The sequence below is a fragment of the Lipotes vexillifer genome, unplaced genomic scaffold, assembly GCF_000442215.2.
Source record: "Lipotes vexillifer unplaced genomic scaffold, Lipotes_vexillifer_v1.1 scaffold905, whole genome shotgun sequence".
NCBI lineage: Eukaryota > Metazoa > Chordata > Mammalia > Artiodactyla > Lipotidae > Lipotes > Lipotes vexillifer.
In genome coordinates, this window is record NW_006796034.1 from 330594 (window position 1) to 347307 (window position 16714).

General features: G+C 51.0%; 1 protein-coding gene across 3 annotated transcripts in view; it reads right to left on the reverse strand.

The window, feature by feature from the left end:
* The window catches only part of BCAR3 (BCAR3 adaptor protein, NSP family member), a 117177-nt gene that overhangs the window by 13863 nt on the left and 86600 nt on the right, over positions 1 to 16714 (reverse strand). For all 3 annotated transcript variants that reach the window (XM_007468105.1, XM_007468104.1, XM_007468106.1), the window contains 5 exons: positions 15401 to 15529; positions 12515 to 12957; positions 9198 to 9301; positions 7428 to 8080; positions 2481 to 2596 (listed from right to left, as the gene is read on the reverse strand). In XM_007468105.1, the coding sequence (XP_007468167.1) occupies positions 2481 to 2596; positions 7428 to 8080; positions 9198 to 9301; positions 12515 to 12957; positions 15401 to 15529 (1445 nt within the window). The remainder of the gene's footprint in view (positions 1 to 2480; positions 2597 to 7427; positions 8081 to 9197; positions 9302 to 12514; positions 12958 to 15400; positions 15530 to 16714) is intronic.

The following is a 16714-nucleotide window of genomic DNA, read 5'->3' on the forward strand; positions in this document are numbered from 1 at the left end:
TACTAAAATTGTATCTATATGTGCATCTCTCCCTCTGTATCTTGGTCCCTTTTGCCTGTTGGTCTCTCTTTCCTTTTTCTTTATCTTTTTTGCTGATTTCCTGTCTTTCCTAATTAATGGATCCTAAAATAGGCTTAAAGTATATTTTTATTATCTGTTGTACTTATTGAAGAGTTTTGTTACCCATTTGCAAACTGTTAAGGTTGAGCCAAACATTTTAGATGTTTAATAGTAAACTAACTTCCCATGTTGCCTTCAACTGATTCTTTAATTCAGTGTTTTTTCCTGTGTTTTAATGCCCCTTAATAAAAGACAGGTTCTCTACTTCTTTAAGACCTGGCATCATATCAACAGCGATTTGGGTAATTATATCCATTCATTTAACCAACATTTGCCTCAAGCCTCCTGCGTACACCACCACGAGGAAACCAGCTCAGCAAGGCGGCCCTACAGCAGAAGCTCCCGGGGTCGGCAGGGGGAGGCACTAAACGTTATACGAAGGATATCTCTGCTTGCTAGGCTTGGAATGGGTGAAGTGGTAAGTTTAAAATGAAGGGTAGTTTGTATTCAATTCTCAAACACAATAGTGTCATTTGATCCTGCAGGACTGCTATAACCTTGGCCTTTATTTAGTAAACACACTGTAATGGAGAAAACAGCTCTCCAAGCCCTAGCAGGTAGATCCCACAGGTCAGCCCTGAACAGCAAACAAGCCAAGGAGCCAGACCCCAGGCAGGCGGCAATCAGGAGAAAGAGGAAATGGATGTAGACAAGAGTGGAAGTCAGAAAATAGCCCAGAGAGAAGCCTCAAGCCTGCTGACCTCAGCCTGGGCCTAGAATCCATGCCCAACACACCTAATGAGACTGATAAAATAAGGCCTGCAACTGGGGAGTTTTCAGGCTGAAGTGTATCACATGAGAAACTGGGATGCCTGGCAGCACAGCTGTCTCTGTGGAAATGATGACCACTGGACCCAGACCAGGAAGGAGGGAAAGTTAGTGGAAATGAGAAGCCAGGCCCCTGCGGCATGGGGAGGGAGGAGGACGCCTGGAGAGCGGGGCTAGCATCTAGAACAGTCTGAGCAGGGAAAGTAGGGAAATTCGGAAGTCGGACCTACAATTGCCCAAAGACACTGAACAACAGGCCAACAAGTACCCACCCTGGCCTCTGATCAAAGGCATCAGGGGCCATTCCCTGTCCTCCTGCCTCCCAGAAGTCTTCCATTTGGTACTCTCCATGTTTCCTACGGGATGCATCTGTGGCTGCGAAGCCAGGGCAATAGCAGAGTACTGGAGCCATTTTATCTGCTTCATAGTCAGGTAACCTTGAAAGCAGCTGTTACCGACCCTCCCAGGCTATTTAAAATACAACGTTCACTTTCTAGGGGCTGACAGCCTAGGACTGCACTGTCCACTAGCCACAATGTGGCTACTTACACTTAAAATAGTACACAGTAAAATAAAACACTGCATCCTTCAGTTGCCACATTGCAGGTGCCCGGTAGCAACATGTGGCTAGTGGCTGCTGTAATGAGATTTCTGCCATCACAGAGAGCTGCTGTACAGGACAGCGCTGTGACCCAGAACATCACGGAAAGCCATGGGCAGGGGATGACAGCACTCGGGCCCCCGGCCCCTGAATCACCCCTGCCCTCTTCTCACAAAAAGCCAGGGCCCTGGCTGTCCATTAAAGACCACATGTGTGTCGTGGCAATTGGGAACCTGGCTGGAGAAACAGAAAATTTAAGATAACAAGATAGTCTCACACACAAAAAACTATCTTTTCTTTTGTGTCGAAAAGGCCAACTTCTATGGTAATATGAGAATCTAGTCTAGTGCTTCTTTTCTTAAAAACGTGCCTCACTACTTTTAGCTTTCTAATTTCTAAATATCCGATGTTCAAGTGAGTGGGTTTTAATGGACAGCCAGGGCCCTGGCTTTTTGTGGGAAGAGGGCAGTGATGCTTCAGAGGCCAGGGGCCCGAGTTCCGTTATCCCCTGACCTCTGATCCCCCATCTGCCCTCCCTTCAGAGAAAACATTGTTCAGACTCTGTTCTTCCCAACTTCCCCACAAACTCCCACTTAATTCCTAAAGCAGTCTTGAACTCCAGAGACAAGGGGGCCGCAGCTCAGTGAGCCGGGCTGGAGGTGGTATGGCGTCCGGGCTCTGCCTGCCTGCAGTACTGCTCCCACCCCAGGCTGGCAGGGGCCGTGGTGAGCTGTGCTCCCAGGCGGATCATCTGTCCGCTCCTCCACCTGTTCCTGGAGCAGGGACGGGAATGTGCTCTCTGTTCCCTGACTTCCTCTTTGCTGTCTCTTTGAGCTTCTCCATGACTTCTCTGGCTACGGCTTCTGGGCCACCCGCCTTCAAGTGAGGCAGAACTGGGGTGGTGGGTGCCTGGCCTCTCCCAGCTCTGAAACCTGTGGCTCTGCAGCCTGTGGAGTTGAAAGTGCCATAAATGCAGAGCAGCACTGCTCACCTTTCGATGATGTCCAGGCGCAGCTGGTGGCCATAAGGCAAGGTGATGAGCTCCAGCCCTGAGCTCATGCCCATGTTCTTCCTCATCTCTTCAGAGACTTCAAGTATCCTCGCGACCTGTCAAGAACACAGGTTGAAATGAACTGGACCAGGACGTGGGCTTACTGCAAACACGAATTTATCACATGGAAAGAAGTACACTCAACTGGAACAGTGTGGATGCACTTGACTTGTTGCATTTCTTTTTAAGCAGTGGCATCTTAGGATACAGTTTTAATATATTTGGAGGATTTTAATACACATACTGGAATGTAAAACCTGGGAGGAAAGCACCTAGATTGGTCTGCAAAATCTGCAGATTTGGTGTTTCTGCCTGGTCAGAGAATGGTACAGTTCTTCAAGCTTTTGTCCAACACAGGCTGGATCCTGCTGTGATGTTTTGCTGCCAACAGCAGGGCTGTGTGTGCGCAGAGCAAACGGATCCCCTGCAGTGGAAAAGCAGAGCTGCGTCCAAATGCTGCTCTGCTGCAGGCTCTGCCGTTCATGTTCTCACTTAACAGCAGGGCTGGCTCCTATTACCCTTAATTACACCTCTCCTGGGCTCAGGAAACGCAGTGTACGTCTGGAAACCATTAGAAACGTGTATAGCGATTTGAAACCCGAGGCCTCAAACACACCCACTTCTCCCCACCACCACCCCGAGAGGTCTTCCTTAAAGGAAATCTGGTTTGTTTGTCCCAGCCAGCTCTCCCCAACTCAACTCTAGTGTGTGATCACAGCTTACTGGAATCAGGTATTAGTTGACCACTTAGGGTTATTACATGCTACCTCCAAATACTACAACTGAGTTAGGCCGTCTCTAAAACGGGGCTGGTGACACTCACGGAGCACTGATGTACTAACAGTGCAACTAGCAGATACAGTGGGTCAAACCAACCCTGGACACGCGGCAGGCGCGGGACAATCCCTCTCCTTGAGCCAGTGTTGTCCTCAACTATAATTATCCCGGGTATATGAACAGTCCAGGTGTCTTCATAACAGGCCACGAAAAACATCTGGAAGTTTAGCTGATATTATTAACCTTGACCCTTAACTTCTGTGGTTGAGCAGAGGCACCACTGTCAGCCCCGGGGATGAACTGTCCAGCACAGACTCCAGAAGAGGATGCAGGATTCATACTCTGCTCTCTGGGCCTCAGTTTCCCCTTCTCTAACACAACGGCTAAGTTCACCTTTCTCAAAGACTTTGCCAAGGATCAAATGACCCTAAAACCCCAGCTATTTAAAAAGTCAAGTTGTGAACTGTTGGCCACGTGGAAGGGGGAAGAATTCTGGCCAGATCTCTGGAAAGAGATTTACACCTTGACCATGACGAGACAGCCCTGATGCACACCCCGGCCACCTGCAATCACGCGCATTTTGCTTGCTTGTTTAGACACCTGTCCTGTCAGAGTCTCCAAACCCAACACATCCAATTCATGCACACTCTGTGTAACAAGAGTCAAAGGCTTGTCATTGACTCAGTTTTATTCTGGAAGCTGTTTTCCTTTCCAGTCTGTTTTCCTTCAGTGTAAACATGCAATCCCCTGGTCACTTTCCTGACGTATTACCAGGAAATGCTGACACCTGCTTGCCCCAAGGCTGAGCTATGGAACAAGGGGGTCCTGAGGTCACAGTGCAGAGCCTGGATTAGGTCTCCTGGAAAAGCCTGGGGCCATGCAGCTCAGCGATGCAGAGGAGGGATGAACACTCGTAGAGGATTTACTATGAGCTGGACCCGGCAGTGCAGGGTGACATCAATGCCCCACGATGAGTGATTCTAGCCACCCTCTGCTCTTCTGATCTCAGCCATCCTAGCTTTGCAGGATCTCTGAACTCTGCTGGATCCTCATCCCATTGCCCCGGGAGTTGCTGCAGTGACCCAGGGGAGCCCTGAGAGGGGCCTGGCCCTGCTCTCCTCGCAGCTGCCAGGGACCTTCTCCAGAGAAATGAGATTGCCTGGCTCCACTATCCGTGTCTGTTGTCCTCTGCAGAGGACTCTGATTTGCACTGTGCTCTTACAGGCCTGCCTCCCTCACTGAACTGCCAAGTTCTTTGAAGGCAGCAACCTGGCACGAGCCCAAAAGTAGACTTAAAAACAAGAAGGAAAGACCCCAGGCCCTCCCCCAGCTGACCCCATGTGCCCTTCACCACCCACACAGGGTGAATCCTCCAGAAACCAACCCCTCCCCCCACGGCTTTTGACCTCTGAGTCTCCGCACGTGTGTGTTGCCTGCTACCTGGAAGATGCCTTTTGTGTTCTTCATCAGGCCAACTCCTATTCAGCCTTCAAAACTCATCTCAGACATCTCCACCCTGATTCCCTCCCTCCCCTATGTTTAAGACCCTACCTCAGAGGCCCTGCAAATCCTGTGCTTTCCCCTGCAGAGCATTTCCCACCTGGGCTGTGGTCTGAATTTCTGTGTCACTGTTGCTCCTGCCTCTCCCACCACGACCTGGCCTGGCTTGGCCCACGGCTGGTGCTCAACCAAGGCTCAGTACAGAGCACTAGTGAACACTTACTTAGCTTCACTCTGGGGCAGGCATGGTATGAGGCTTTGGTATTCACAACCACCTGGGCTATGGCATTGTTCTCCTTTTAGAGACACCGAGAGGCAGGGGGAGGTGGCATTAGACTCAGGCAGTTCATCCCCAGAGGCCAGGCCCTTGGCCGCTGGGCCTCCCTTCTAGCTTCTGCAGAGCCCAGCGGGTGAGTGAGGCCAAGGCGGTGCCCGTTTGCAGGGTGGGAGGGGCTCAGCCTGGGGAGGGGCTCACACTGCTGGGCAGGCAGCCTCCAGGCGCTCAGGGCCATCCACCTGTCCTGACACCCCAGGCTCTGTGCACAGGTGGGAACCAGCTGCCCAGGGCCTGCTCTCGGCTTCTGGTGGCCCCATCTGGTTGCATTTAGAGTCAGTAACAACAGCCTTTGTTTTGTTTCCCTCTTACAGACGCTAGCTGTGCGTGATTTGTTGGCAAAGCCCTGAAGTCAGTGGTTCAGGAAGAGAATAAGGAAATGGCAGGGGACTCTGGAGGGAGGAAGGAAGACTTAACAGCCTGCCCTTGGGGGCTGGGAACGGGGGTCAGTCAGGGGGCTCCTGCTCAGGTCTCTGCCTCGCTGCTTGGGGGCTCTGTCCAACCCCTCTTCCAGGGGTGCCTGAAGGCAGACAGGGGAGTGGGACCCTCACCAGGAGGACAAAATGCAAACAGAGAAACAGAACAAGAAGGAGGGCAGGCTGCACATTCCTTCAGTTGAGAACAGACTTCCAAGGCAGTGGGAAGGTTCCAGACTCTCCTGCAAAGAGTGGTCAGGCGTCTCACCTCCTCCTAGACTACCACCAAGCCCCGCCTGAGGTCACAACGGGGAAGGATTCATTTCCTCCTGGAAATTAGGCTGTTCTGTAAACCCGGACCCATGGTCCCACAAGGAGCTTCCTCCATGGAGAACCCAGACAGGTTCACGCCAGGCTCCTGGGCTATTGGTGTGGTTCTGCTCTCAGATCCAGGGCCCAGGATGAGAGCTACTTACTGGAACAGGAGACCTAAATCCTCTTCCTGCCCAAACAGGTTTAGCTCACATTAAAGTGAGGTAAGGTCTTAACAAGGCAAATTATCTGACCGCTTGGGGCACTGCCCAAGGACACCCAGCCAACCACGGGAACAGCCCTTGTTCTTCCAACACAGCCCCTTTCCTGGCAGCCCCCCAGACTGTTCACTCAGAGCAGCCAGCACCTGCTTAATGTTCCTCATTAAGGAACATTGGGAGGCCCTCTGCGCCCCTGTGAGCTTCAGTCAACTGAGGAACTCACTGGGGGAGTACTCCGAGATTAGATTTCCTGCCATGATTCATGACCCAGGAAATTTATTTAGGAAAACCCAATTCCTCAATGAGCCCTGATCTTTGAAGCTAATTGACTCCACTGAGCTACAAATGAAAAAGGACTTTAAATCTCTCTAAGTCCTTATCTGTTGCTCAAATGAAGGGATCTGTCTCCTTATACTGAGGCACGGGCTAAGCACACCCCAGCCTTAAACACCTGATTTCTAGAAATTTCTCTCTGAAGGATGAGGTTGTCTTGGGGCCAGCTATGAACAAAAGCCACCCATATCTAAAAGAAATGCTTCCTATAAAAAAGGATGATGATGTAAACACAGATTTACATAGTCACATGGAAACATAGTCATGACATGTTCAATGGAAGACAAAAAGGGTTTGGAATGGTATATATAGACCTGTGCCATTTCTGTGGTAAACAAATAGATATGCATGCAATTATTATTTACATGTATCTATTTGCAGAATAAATGTTAACAATAGTGATCATCAAGAAGCTGGATTTTTATTTCTTCTTTTAATCTGTATTGTATAATTTTTCTAAAATTGTATCTTATAATTGTATTTTATAATTTTTCTGAATTGAGCAAGTAACTTTAAAAATGTTTATCCTAAAGACCATTTTCGTAACAATAAAACAAATATGTAATGTACATATGTAGCATGTACAATGAAAATAAAAACAACCAAGGCTCTGCTACTCCAGAAACTACATTTTCATCTACAATCTACTCTTCTTTGGACTTGACTTCACCTGTTCTGATGGAGTTGAGGCTGTGGGAGAACTTGAAAATCTACGCCAGCTGGGAGAAAGACACAGCGGGGGCGGGAGAGGGAAGGCACGGCCCTGGGTAGCTGCCTGCGTCCCTCTGTCTCAGGTGAATTGTACAAGCTTCCTGCCTGGGCAAGGGTTGTCCCGGCCCGTAGTCCCCACCCCTTAAATAAATCCCCACACCCAGGTTATCATCTGAGTTTTCCTGTGAGCAAAGCAGTCACAAGGTAAGGCAGAATGAGGCCCAGACAGATCTCCCTTCCAAACATTTGCAAGTCCGACCAAACCCACCCGCCGGGCACCTACCTTGCAGTCCATGCTCAGCATGTGCTGGGCAATGACCTTGGGGTCGTTGTTGGTGAACAGTTCTTTCGCACGCTTCAGCATCGTGGTTTCCAGGGGCTTGTTCTCAGGAGGAAGGAGCTTCGACTCAAGGTCGTTGGGCTTGAAGGAGGAGGCAGTCTCCAGGAGGGGTGTCACGAATGTACCCTCGTCCTCCTGCCCCTTGTCCCTCTGGGTCGGCAGCAGCTCCCAAGGCTTTGCCCCGTCATCGTCATCAAGGACCAAGTAGCTGGTGTCAGAGTTCCGGGCAGCCGGCCCGCCATTCTGCTTGGCGGTCAGCAGGTCCACGTAGCTGTCCTGGGCACAGAAGGGCGGCCGTGCTGCCCCATCGCAGCCTGCGGCCAGGGCTGGATTCAGTTCGCAGTAGTTGGCCTCTGAGTTGAGCCAGGTGGATGGAGACCGGGGAGCCTTGAGCATGGGCGCTTTGCAGGGCTTGGGGGGAGGTTTGGGGCACAGCTGGCTGTCTGAGCCCCTCAGCGCCCCCCCTGCCCTAGCGTCCGAGGAGACCCTCCGAACCACGGCTGGGCTCAGGGTGGGCTCACTGCCTGTCCTGAAAACCGGTGAGTTTGGGCAGGGTCTTGTGCCCACACCTGGGGACTGAGGGGGCAGCTTACCACCTGTGGAGGATAAGAGAGGGTCAGAAAAAGCTCAGCTGTGCGAAGAACGTGAAACAGACAAAACTAGAGTGACAGCTCCTGGCCCTCAATTCAGGCCCTAGGATTTCGATTTTTGCCCACAAAAGATAAGTCAGTATGACCACCGCAGGCCCGATCTAGAGCAGTCTAGAGCAGTCTAGAGCATGTCAAGGGCTAAGATGGCCCCACCCCACTTCTGGGGGAATTCTAAATCCCAGCGATCACCGACAGCTGGGCAGCAATGTCATTTTATGGTCACAGAATGTTAGTACAGTCAGAACAGGGAACTACACTGAGCTTGGAGGGCAGTGAGTAATCTAACCTTGCCCTAAAAAACACAAGTCTTTAGTCACATAGCATAAAGGTGGGGGGGGCCCTGATTCACTCTCGAAGCCAGGGTGGATCCCAGCCAGCTTTAAGAAAGAGATAGAGACACACGGGGAAGGGAGAAAAAGACACTGAGACAACGCACATCCAAGCGGTTTACAAAGGGGCAGCAGGAGAATCACCCTGTGGTTCCCCAAGGAAGGTCAGTTACAAAAATAATGAAAAACAATCCCGTCGCCTATTAAGATAATTGCTTACTTGATTTCCCCACATTCCATACCATCTCACTCTTCTGGTGGTGGCAGGAGAATGGAGAGGAAGAGGGGTCTCTACCAGGAGCCCCAGGACTGACCCACCCACCGTCTGCCCAGGGAGGAGACTAAGGGGGAGGTGCATTCCTTATGAAGACCACCAGTTAGCAATTGGGCTTAGAATCAGGAAACCTGGGTTCAAACGCTGGCTTCACCACTTACTAGACACATGAATCTAGGCAGGTCACTTAATATCTGCGCCTCAGTTTTCTCAGCCACGAAGACGATAACCATGCCCACCTTGAAGGCTTGTTATGAGGCTTAAAAGCTAGCACCCATAAAGCGTCCAGCTCAGTGATTTGCATCTGGATATAGTTATACAAACCCCTCATCCTACAGCCCGCAGACATGGAGTCTTCCGTCATTCCCAAATTAGGTGACCAGATGGGGCAGGGGAAGCAGCCTGAAGGAAATCAGGGAAACACTGTCACCCTCTCCCTCCCAACTTCCCAAAGACCTACCAATTGGCAGGTAACTTTCCGACTGGTGGGCTTTGAGGGACAAGGCTCTTCTGTCCTGCATGTGATCCAGGCAGGCTGGCTGGCTACCACTCTTCTCTCTATTTCTGAAGCAGAAGACAAGTGGGGCAGAAACATGTCATTAAATCGTAAAACCTTTAGGCAACGTCATGGAAAGTTTAAAAAAAAAAAAAAAAAAAAAGTTTTGCTCAGAATGAGAGTGCTCCCGCACAGCCTAAGAGTAAAGGAATGTCTGGTGAAGGGTGGAAATTACTGATGGGGGTGATTAGTACATGACTCTGCCGTGGGCTCCGACCCTGCGTCCCCAGGACCAATCCAGTTAGGTCCTAGGCTGCCTCCTCTGAGCCCTTCCATCCTGTTGAGCAGATCAGGGTAAAGGTTTCAAGATACTCTCAGGAAAATCTGATGAACTGGAATGTGTACTTTTAACGGCGTCTAAAATTACTTACAGACCCAGAAGGAAAGACTTGTGTAACTAACATGCATTCTCCACCAGGCCTCACAGTGCCACGGTTAGGAAGGAAGCTGTGGGGCAGTTTCCATTTCAGTGCAAATCTCAGCGTCCCCCAGATAACCTGCAGGGTTGCCCGAGGAGGCTGTCGTACGCGTCTAGGAGGACCCCACAGCCAGCCTCCTCGGGCCGAGTTGGGAAAAGGGACTTGGCGGGGTCACCAAGCAGCGGCTGCGAGGCACGGAGCACAGCCGCACAGGGAAAGGTGGAACGAAACGACAAGATCAGCTAACATTCCTCTGTCCCTTGCCAATTCAGACTGGGAATTTCTCTAATTAGCACCAAAGAACAGAATTTCTCTTTTGCTAAGACAGAAAGCACTGCACCAGCCAAGTCGTAATGAACTTTAATCGGCCTCCCCCACTCCAACGCCCCCGACAAGCTTATGTTACAGACATCGCCAAGTTCTTTCCTACCTTTGCAAGCACCAAAGAAATAAAACAAAACAAACCACCCCAAACTTCCAGCAACAGAGAAATTCCAGCAACCCCTCAGAGATAAAGCAGGGCAGAGAGCAAATTCCAAAAGGCAATAGCTTCAGCGAGGCGATATTTAAGCAGTGATCACCGCCAGCGGTCGGACACCAGGGCCCCATTACCGGCCCGGAATGCAACCCGGCAGAGCGCACGCCTATGCCGGCGGCGGGTAGCCAACCAGCAGGCCCGACGTCAGGGAAGGTGTGGAGCCGCTGACGCGGAGGGGCAGGGCTTCGGGGCATCTTCCGTGCTGAGCCCACGCCACCTCTACCATTAGGCATCTCTGGGCCTGCAACCTGTGTCAATGGGTGACAAGGCTTAGGGAGCTCTGCCCTCAAAGGGCAAAATCCGAAGAGTGGCTCTGTTAGGTTTGTATCGTCGACTTAGTGACTTTCTCAGCCTTTCTTTTATTTCTTATCTTTAAAAAAAAAAAAAAAAAAGTTAAATCCAGGCTGCTGAGGGCTGACCAGGCGGCCTTCCTCCCCAGCACCGTTCCTGGCAGGGGTTCTGTGGGTCATCCTGGCTCTGTTCACGACACTGACTGCCTGCTCACCAGTTGAGCAGCCAACCCCCGCCCACCGCAAAAGAAACAGGAGAGGCCCCCTTTTAATATTTTAAGGGATCTCACTTCCGACCTTATTACCATGAAAAGGAGAATTTCTAAATGTCAGCTCTTGCCTCCTTCCCTGCAACTGCCCTGAGTCCTGCATTCTACTGCTCTCGAGAAAACAATAATTATTAGGATTATGAACACTCACCTAGCATTTTCTATGGGCCGGCACTGTTCGAAGCACTTTGCAGATCTTAAACCATTTAACCCTCAAAAGCCCCACCCTTCCAAGAAACTGAGGCCCAGAGCAGGTAAGTAGCTTGTCCAGGGTTGACCAGGTCAGGGGTGGACCAGCGTTTGAGGGCAGGCGGCAGGGTCCACCGCCAAACGCTGACTAACATCTACCAGAGCTTCCTAGTTGCACACAGCCGTCATTCGTATTACTCACAGAGTCCTGTATTTTGCTTCTGAATTTTTGCAGTCTAGAGATTACAGTTTATGACATTTCCTCCTGGCCCAGAAAGAAAACCAGTGAGTGGAATAAAATATTTTGTGCAAGCTTGGACACCAGGGAGCCGGAGAAGGCGAGCCGTGTAACTGAGGGGCTGGGACCCTACCACGCCTGCCTCTTGCCTGCTTTCCTTTCCTGGCAGTTAGATAATAGGCACAAGGCCTCCTCTCTCCATGAGAGACAGGTCCTGTATTAACACAGGGCATGCCACTCATAGTTGACAGCGGGGCGCCTCGGCGCGGCCTCCACTTCTCTGAACTTTTCTCCCCGAGATCCCCCGAGGGTCAGACTGCAGCCCCCGGGCTCTTGACGTCTCCTGTCTTAGGAATCCCGTCTGTTCTGACCTAGTCAACCACCCTCTCCCTTTGGACCAAGCCCTCATCTAAGCCTTCAGGCCTAACTTCCCTCCTGAACACCAGAACTGTTGCTGGACACTGGCCCTCAGCAAGCCCACAGTCGCATCTCAGATGGAACAACCGGTTTTTCCTCTGAAGTCCACGCTCTCTGGTCCTTCCCGCGGTATCTGACTTGCCCTTCTCCACCTTCCCCTCATGCAGAAGAGCCTGGGGAAGGCTGGTTCTGAGTCTCCTGACCCTCGCCCTAACCCACCCGCACAGCCTGACCCTCCGCGGCTCACTAGCTGCTATCCCTGCCCTCCCCTTCCTCACTCGTCTCGCACAGCGCTGTCCCGTCCAATTCTTAGGACATCCCGTTCCCCACATTGAGTCTCTGAGGCTCCTCCAATCCCCTAGCCTGGCATTAAGGCCTCCCCGATCTGGTGGGGGTCAGTCACCTCCCTAAACCTCCCCCTGCCAGCCCCCTGCACAGCTGCACCCTGTGTTCCAGCTCCACCAGTTTCCTCACTCCAAGCAACACTCGCCCCTTTTCTAACTCTACTCTTCTGCTCATGCTGAGCCCCCTCCCTCCCTGGGAATACCCTTCCCTTTGCAGCATCTATCCACATTTTCCCTAGCCTTCAGACTAGCCGGAATCCTTACCTCCTTCGCTGGGAGGTCTCTCCCAGTCAGCCGTCCCCTTCCTCAGCAACTGCATCATTTATTTTTGGCACCAACTCAATTGGGAACTAATCACGCACTGCCTCGTGACAGTTATTCCAATGACACTTGACATTCTTCTTAACGTCGTTCATGGTTCTTCTGCTCCTGGGGGAGCACGGCCGCCTAGCTAAGCCTGGTTCCGGCCCAAGGGTCCCCCACACTCCCAATACCGACCCAGGAGGCCCTGACCCACCTGAGGAGGTTGCCCCTGGGCAAGCTCTGCTCTCGGGCCTGGGGGCTGCCCATAGTGAGGCTCAGCCTCTTGGGCACGTCCGGCCTTCCCTCGAGGAGGCTGCCCTCCTGGGCCCGGCCGGGGGAGGTGCCGTACTGCTCCTCCAGGCACCGCAGGGGCACCGTCCTATTGATGGGCTGGAAGATGATGGCTCCGCTCTGCTGGGAGATGGGCCGCCGGTTGCCCACATAGCAGCGCACCAGGCCGGGGATGGAGTCGAAGCTCTCCATCTCAAACTGGTACTGCACTCGGCTGTAGGCCTCACTGAGCCGCAGGACCGTCCGGCGGATCTTGAAGTGCTGAGGGAGGTTCTTCCACTGGCAGGTCAGGACAAAGTCTCCGGGGCTGGACAGAGAATCACGAACCAGGAAGTCACCGTCTCGCTGCACGAGGTTTTCTGACACCTTTGGGACAAAACGGTGAGTGAGGAGTAGGCAAGGCAAGCTTAGCGGCGCTGCTCCCCACTTCTTTGGGCCAACAGAGGACAATGCTATTATGTCTCCTCTTCCTCAGTCGGCTCTTTGTCAAATGCCAAATTCTTAGAAGACCCACTCATTCATTTAAGAGCTATTTGCTGATCACCTACTATGTGCCAAGTACTACTGTAGGCACTGCGTTTACAGCAGTGAATGAAGCCGACGAGGGTCCCCGCTGCCTCAGAGCTTCTGTTGTTAGTGGACAGCTTCTATTTTAGTGAGGACAAACAAGCAACAGGTACGGTATGTCAGATGTTGTAAAGTTAAGGAAGAAGTAAATCGGGATGAGGGCTGTCCTCTTAAATACTGTGGTTAGGAGGGTATCAGGAGAAGATGATATTTATGCAGACCTGAAGGATATGAAGTGATGGAAAATAAATAAGAAAATTTGTGTCTGGTGGGTCTGATTCTCCCCTTTCCCCCAACAATTGGAGGAGGGTGTTTGTTGTCATCTACGAGTCACCCTCAGAGACCTCTCCTAAGACACCCCTCTCCAGGCCTGGTCGATGGGGAGGAGGGTCCACATTCAGGTGGAGTCCAGGCACTGTGGAATCGACTCTTGAGTGTGGTTCTGGGCACACCGATTACTCTGGAGGGCCTGGAACAAAGAGGGCCAGGTCTCTCATCTCACAAAGTTATTGGGAAGATTATATACCTGCATACATACTATATGCAAAGCACTAGTACAGTGCCTGGAACACAGCAGATGCTAAAAAAATCACTAGCTATAATGATGCTGATGTTTATAATAAAAGGAGAATTTATACAGTGTTGTAGTATGGTTGTTCCTGTAGCTAATCTGCCTGGGTTTGCATTCTGGCTCATCTGGGTGACAAGTTACAGGGACAAGTTACACTCAGTTTACATCATCTGTAAAACGGGGATAATATCACCTACAGAATAGCTATAAAGGTTTAAAGGACTAAAGTGTTGGCTATAACTATCATTATTATTGTCACAGTCTTTAGTTATACAATCGGGAGTGATGTATAGCTGAAAATTTACACTCATGGCAAATGGGAAACAAATTTTACGATCACGATAAGGAGAATGATGGTGGTGACAGACATCAGATTTATAAACTTTGATAAGTTTTCTAGGACATGCCAACATTTGATCAGCTAGCTTAGAATAGTATGCTACCATGGTTACCTTAAAATTGCATCTTAGCCTTAAAAATGTTTTCACACAGAAATTCCATTTCTTGGAATTGAGCCTGAGGAAATAATTATAGTCATGAACACAGTAGTTATCTTCAAGGATGATGGGGAGAGTGCCCAATACAGAATGGAGAAAGCATACAGTGGACACAGACAATGGAGACTGGTGTAGGAGAACATTTCAGAGCAGGAGAAAATTCCCAGGAAATATCCTTAAGGGAAGAAAGTGGGCTGCAAAGTTATATGCAGCACGAGCTCATACTTGATTTGGAAAAGTCTGGCAGGATTTATATCGAAATGTTCATAGTGGTTATCTCCAGAAGGGAGAATTACAGGTAAGAGTTTAATTTTCTTCTTTTTACTCTATTTTCTACAATCGATTTTACACTAAAAGAAGGAAAAAACCCAAAAAGTTAGAATCAGGATTATTTCTTTGATGGTGCTGAGAAAGCTGCTACATTAAAACAAAACCATTCACAACATGATGTCCTTCCCTCACCCTCAGCCACCCCTTTCCTGTCATGTTGTCCTGCGTGACTGGTCAGATCAGGTTACAGTAAAAACCCAAGGGAAACTCTATACCTCAATTCTGCACTTACTCTATTTTTCGGATTCTATACTATTAAATACAAAAACATCATTCACGGCTATGACCCAAAGGACAATCACGCAAAGTACATTCTGGCCATGAGTCTGCGGTCGCTGGTATAATTCCTCTTCTTTCCCACCCCCCGGGGCCAGGGGCCGGGGAGGGGAGGGATGGAGAGTGAATAAGTGCCAGCCCCACTAGGGCATAGGCGGCCTTGTCGCTCTGGGTCACCCGTCCTGATGATACTCCCTCTTCACCTGAAATTAAACCACTGCCTTGAGAAGGAAGCAGGCTCCACAGGGTATGAGGCTGCAGGCAGCCGGCCAAGAGTTCAATTATCTGAACCACAGCCCAGCCTCATATTCCCTTAGGTATCACCCTGCGCTGCTGCCCCCTGCCTGCGCCTTGTTTACAGAACCACAGAACAGCTGCTCTCCCTTCATCCACTCACCGGCCACGGGGAAACGTACTTTGGATTCCTGACCTTAGCTCTTCCCAAGGTCTCCTTAGAGACGCGCCTACGTCAAGTCACCACAGGCCACCCTGTAAGTAGTGCGCTCTGGCTGAACCCGGGCTCGCGCCTGGTAGCCTTGGGCGTGTGGCCCTGCGCGGGGGTGGGTACCTGTCGGGGGATGCGGCCGTGGTACCAGGCGTGGCTGCGCAAGTCCTCGCTACTCAGCAGCAGCTCCTCTTCCAGCTCCTTCTTCAGCCTCTCCTGGGTCCTGTCCATGACGTGCCTCTCCTTGGAGAACTGCAACACAGGGTCACCAGTGATCTCCCAGCCTGCTGGGGCCGCGAGCCCAGGCCAGCCGGCTGGAGACGCCGGCCTTGCGGTCGGCTGCTTTGCTAATCAAACCAGTATATGCCCAAAGCCCTGGTCAGGTAGAGGAGCCTGGATAATGATTACAATTAGCTGTGAACTTTCATTTCTCTGGCTGCAGAGAGCGTGTAGTAAAATTTTCACCTGCACTCGGGGACTATGATAGGAGAATAAGCCAAGCCGTTCCTTTTATCAGTCTACTCGGGTAGCAGCTGAAAACATGGGGAGCAGGGCAGGGGGCGCCAGGGAGAGATGTGCCAGGCCACCCAGAGAGCTTCCTCATTCTCCTTCAGAGCTGTCCTAACACAGAGCTGGGAAGGACAGAGTCCCAGCTGGCCCATGGTCCGAGGCCTGCAGGACAGTGCTGCCCAAAGTGCAGTCCCTGGGCTGTCGTGATGGCTCTGAATTCTTTGCTACTGGCAAACTCCAGTTCAGGATCGAGTTTGCCTTTAGAAACGTTTAGAGCAATTGGACAGAGTAATGTCTCTTGAATCTACTAACAGAAGTCTGAGTTTTGTATGTGATTTTAATTTCATTTTTCTGCTATTTCATTTTTTATGATAGATTGGAAAAGGAAACTTAAATCAAAACAAAGAACTGGCTCTTCACCTCAAGTAGTTTGAGAATCACTGAATCTAGGTCACTGCACAGCGGCCGGGACAGGAGTTCTGGGTGGGTAACACTTGTTCCGGGTTTAATTTAGAACCCACGCCCGCTTACAACATGTGAACTGAACTTGGACACCTGCCTGGTTCCCAGCAAAACCGGGCTCAGGGACTGTGGCTGAAGGTCATATGACCAGGAAAAGGCTGTGTCCTTGTGTTTTCTCAACTTCCCCAGCTTGGCCTCAAAGGCCTGTAGGAATCACAAAACTATCCTCATCACACTGCCCTGCACCTTAGCAAGGAAAGAGCCCCCCAGACCTCCTCCACTCAAGAAGAAGAAAAAGACCTGGGATTTTACAGCTGGATTCTTATCCTCAGCCCACGAGGGCACTGGCCGCAGAATGACTCCCGGGCTGTTTTCAAGGTGGGGCTCTGGCTTACTAATTATTTACTTCTCCCTCCGCCTCTTCCCCACCACTCTTCTCACAGTGCAGGACCGCCCCCTCCCCCC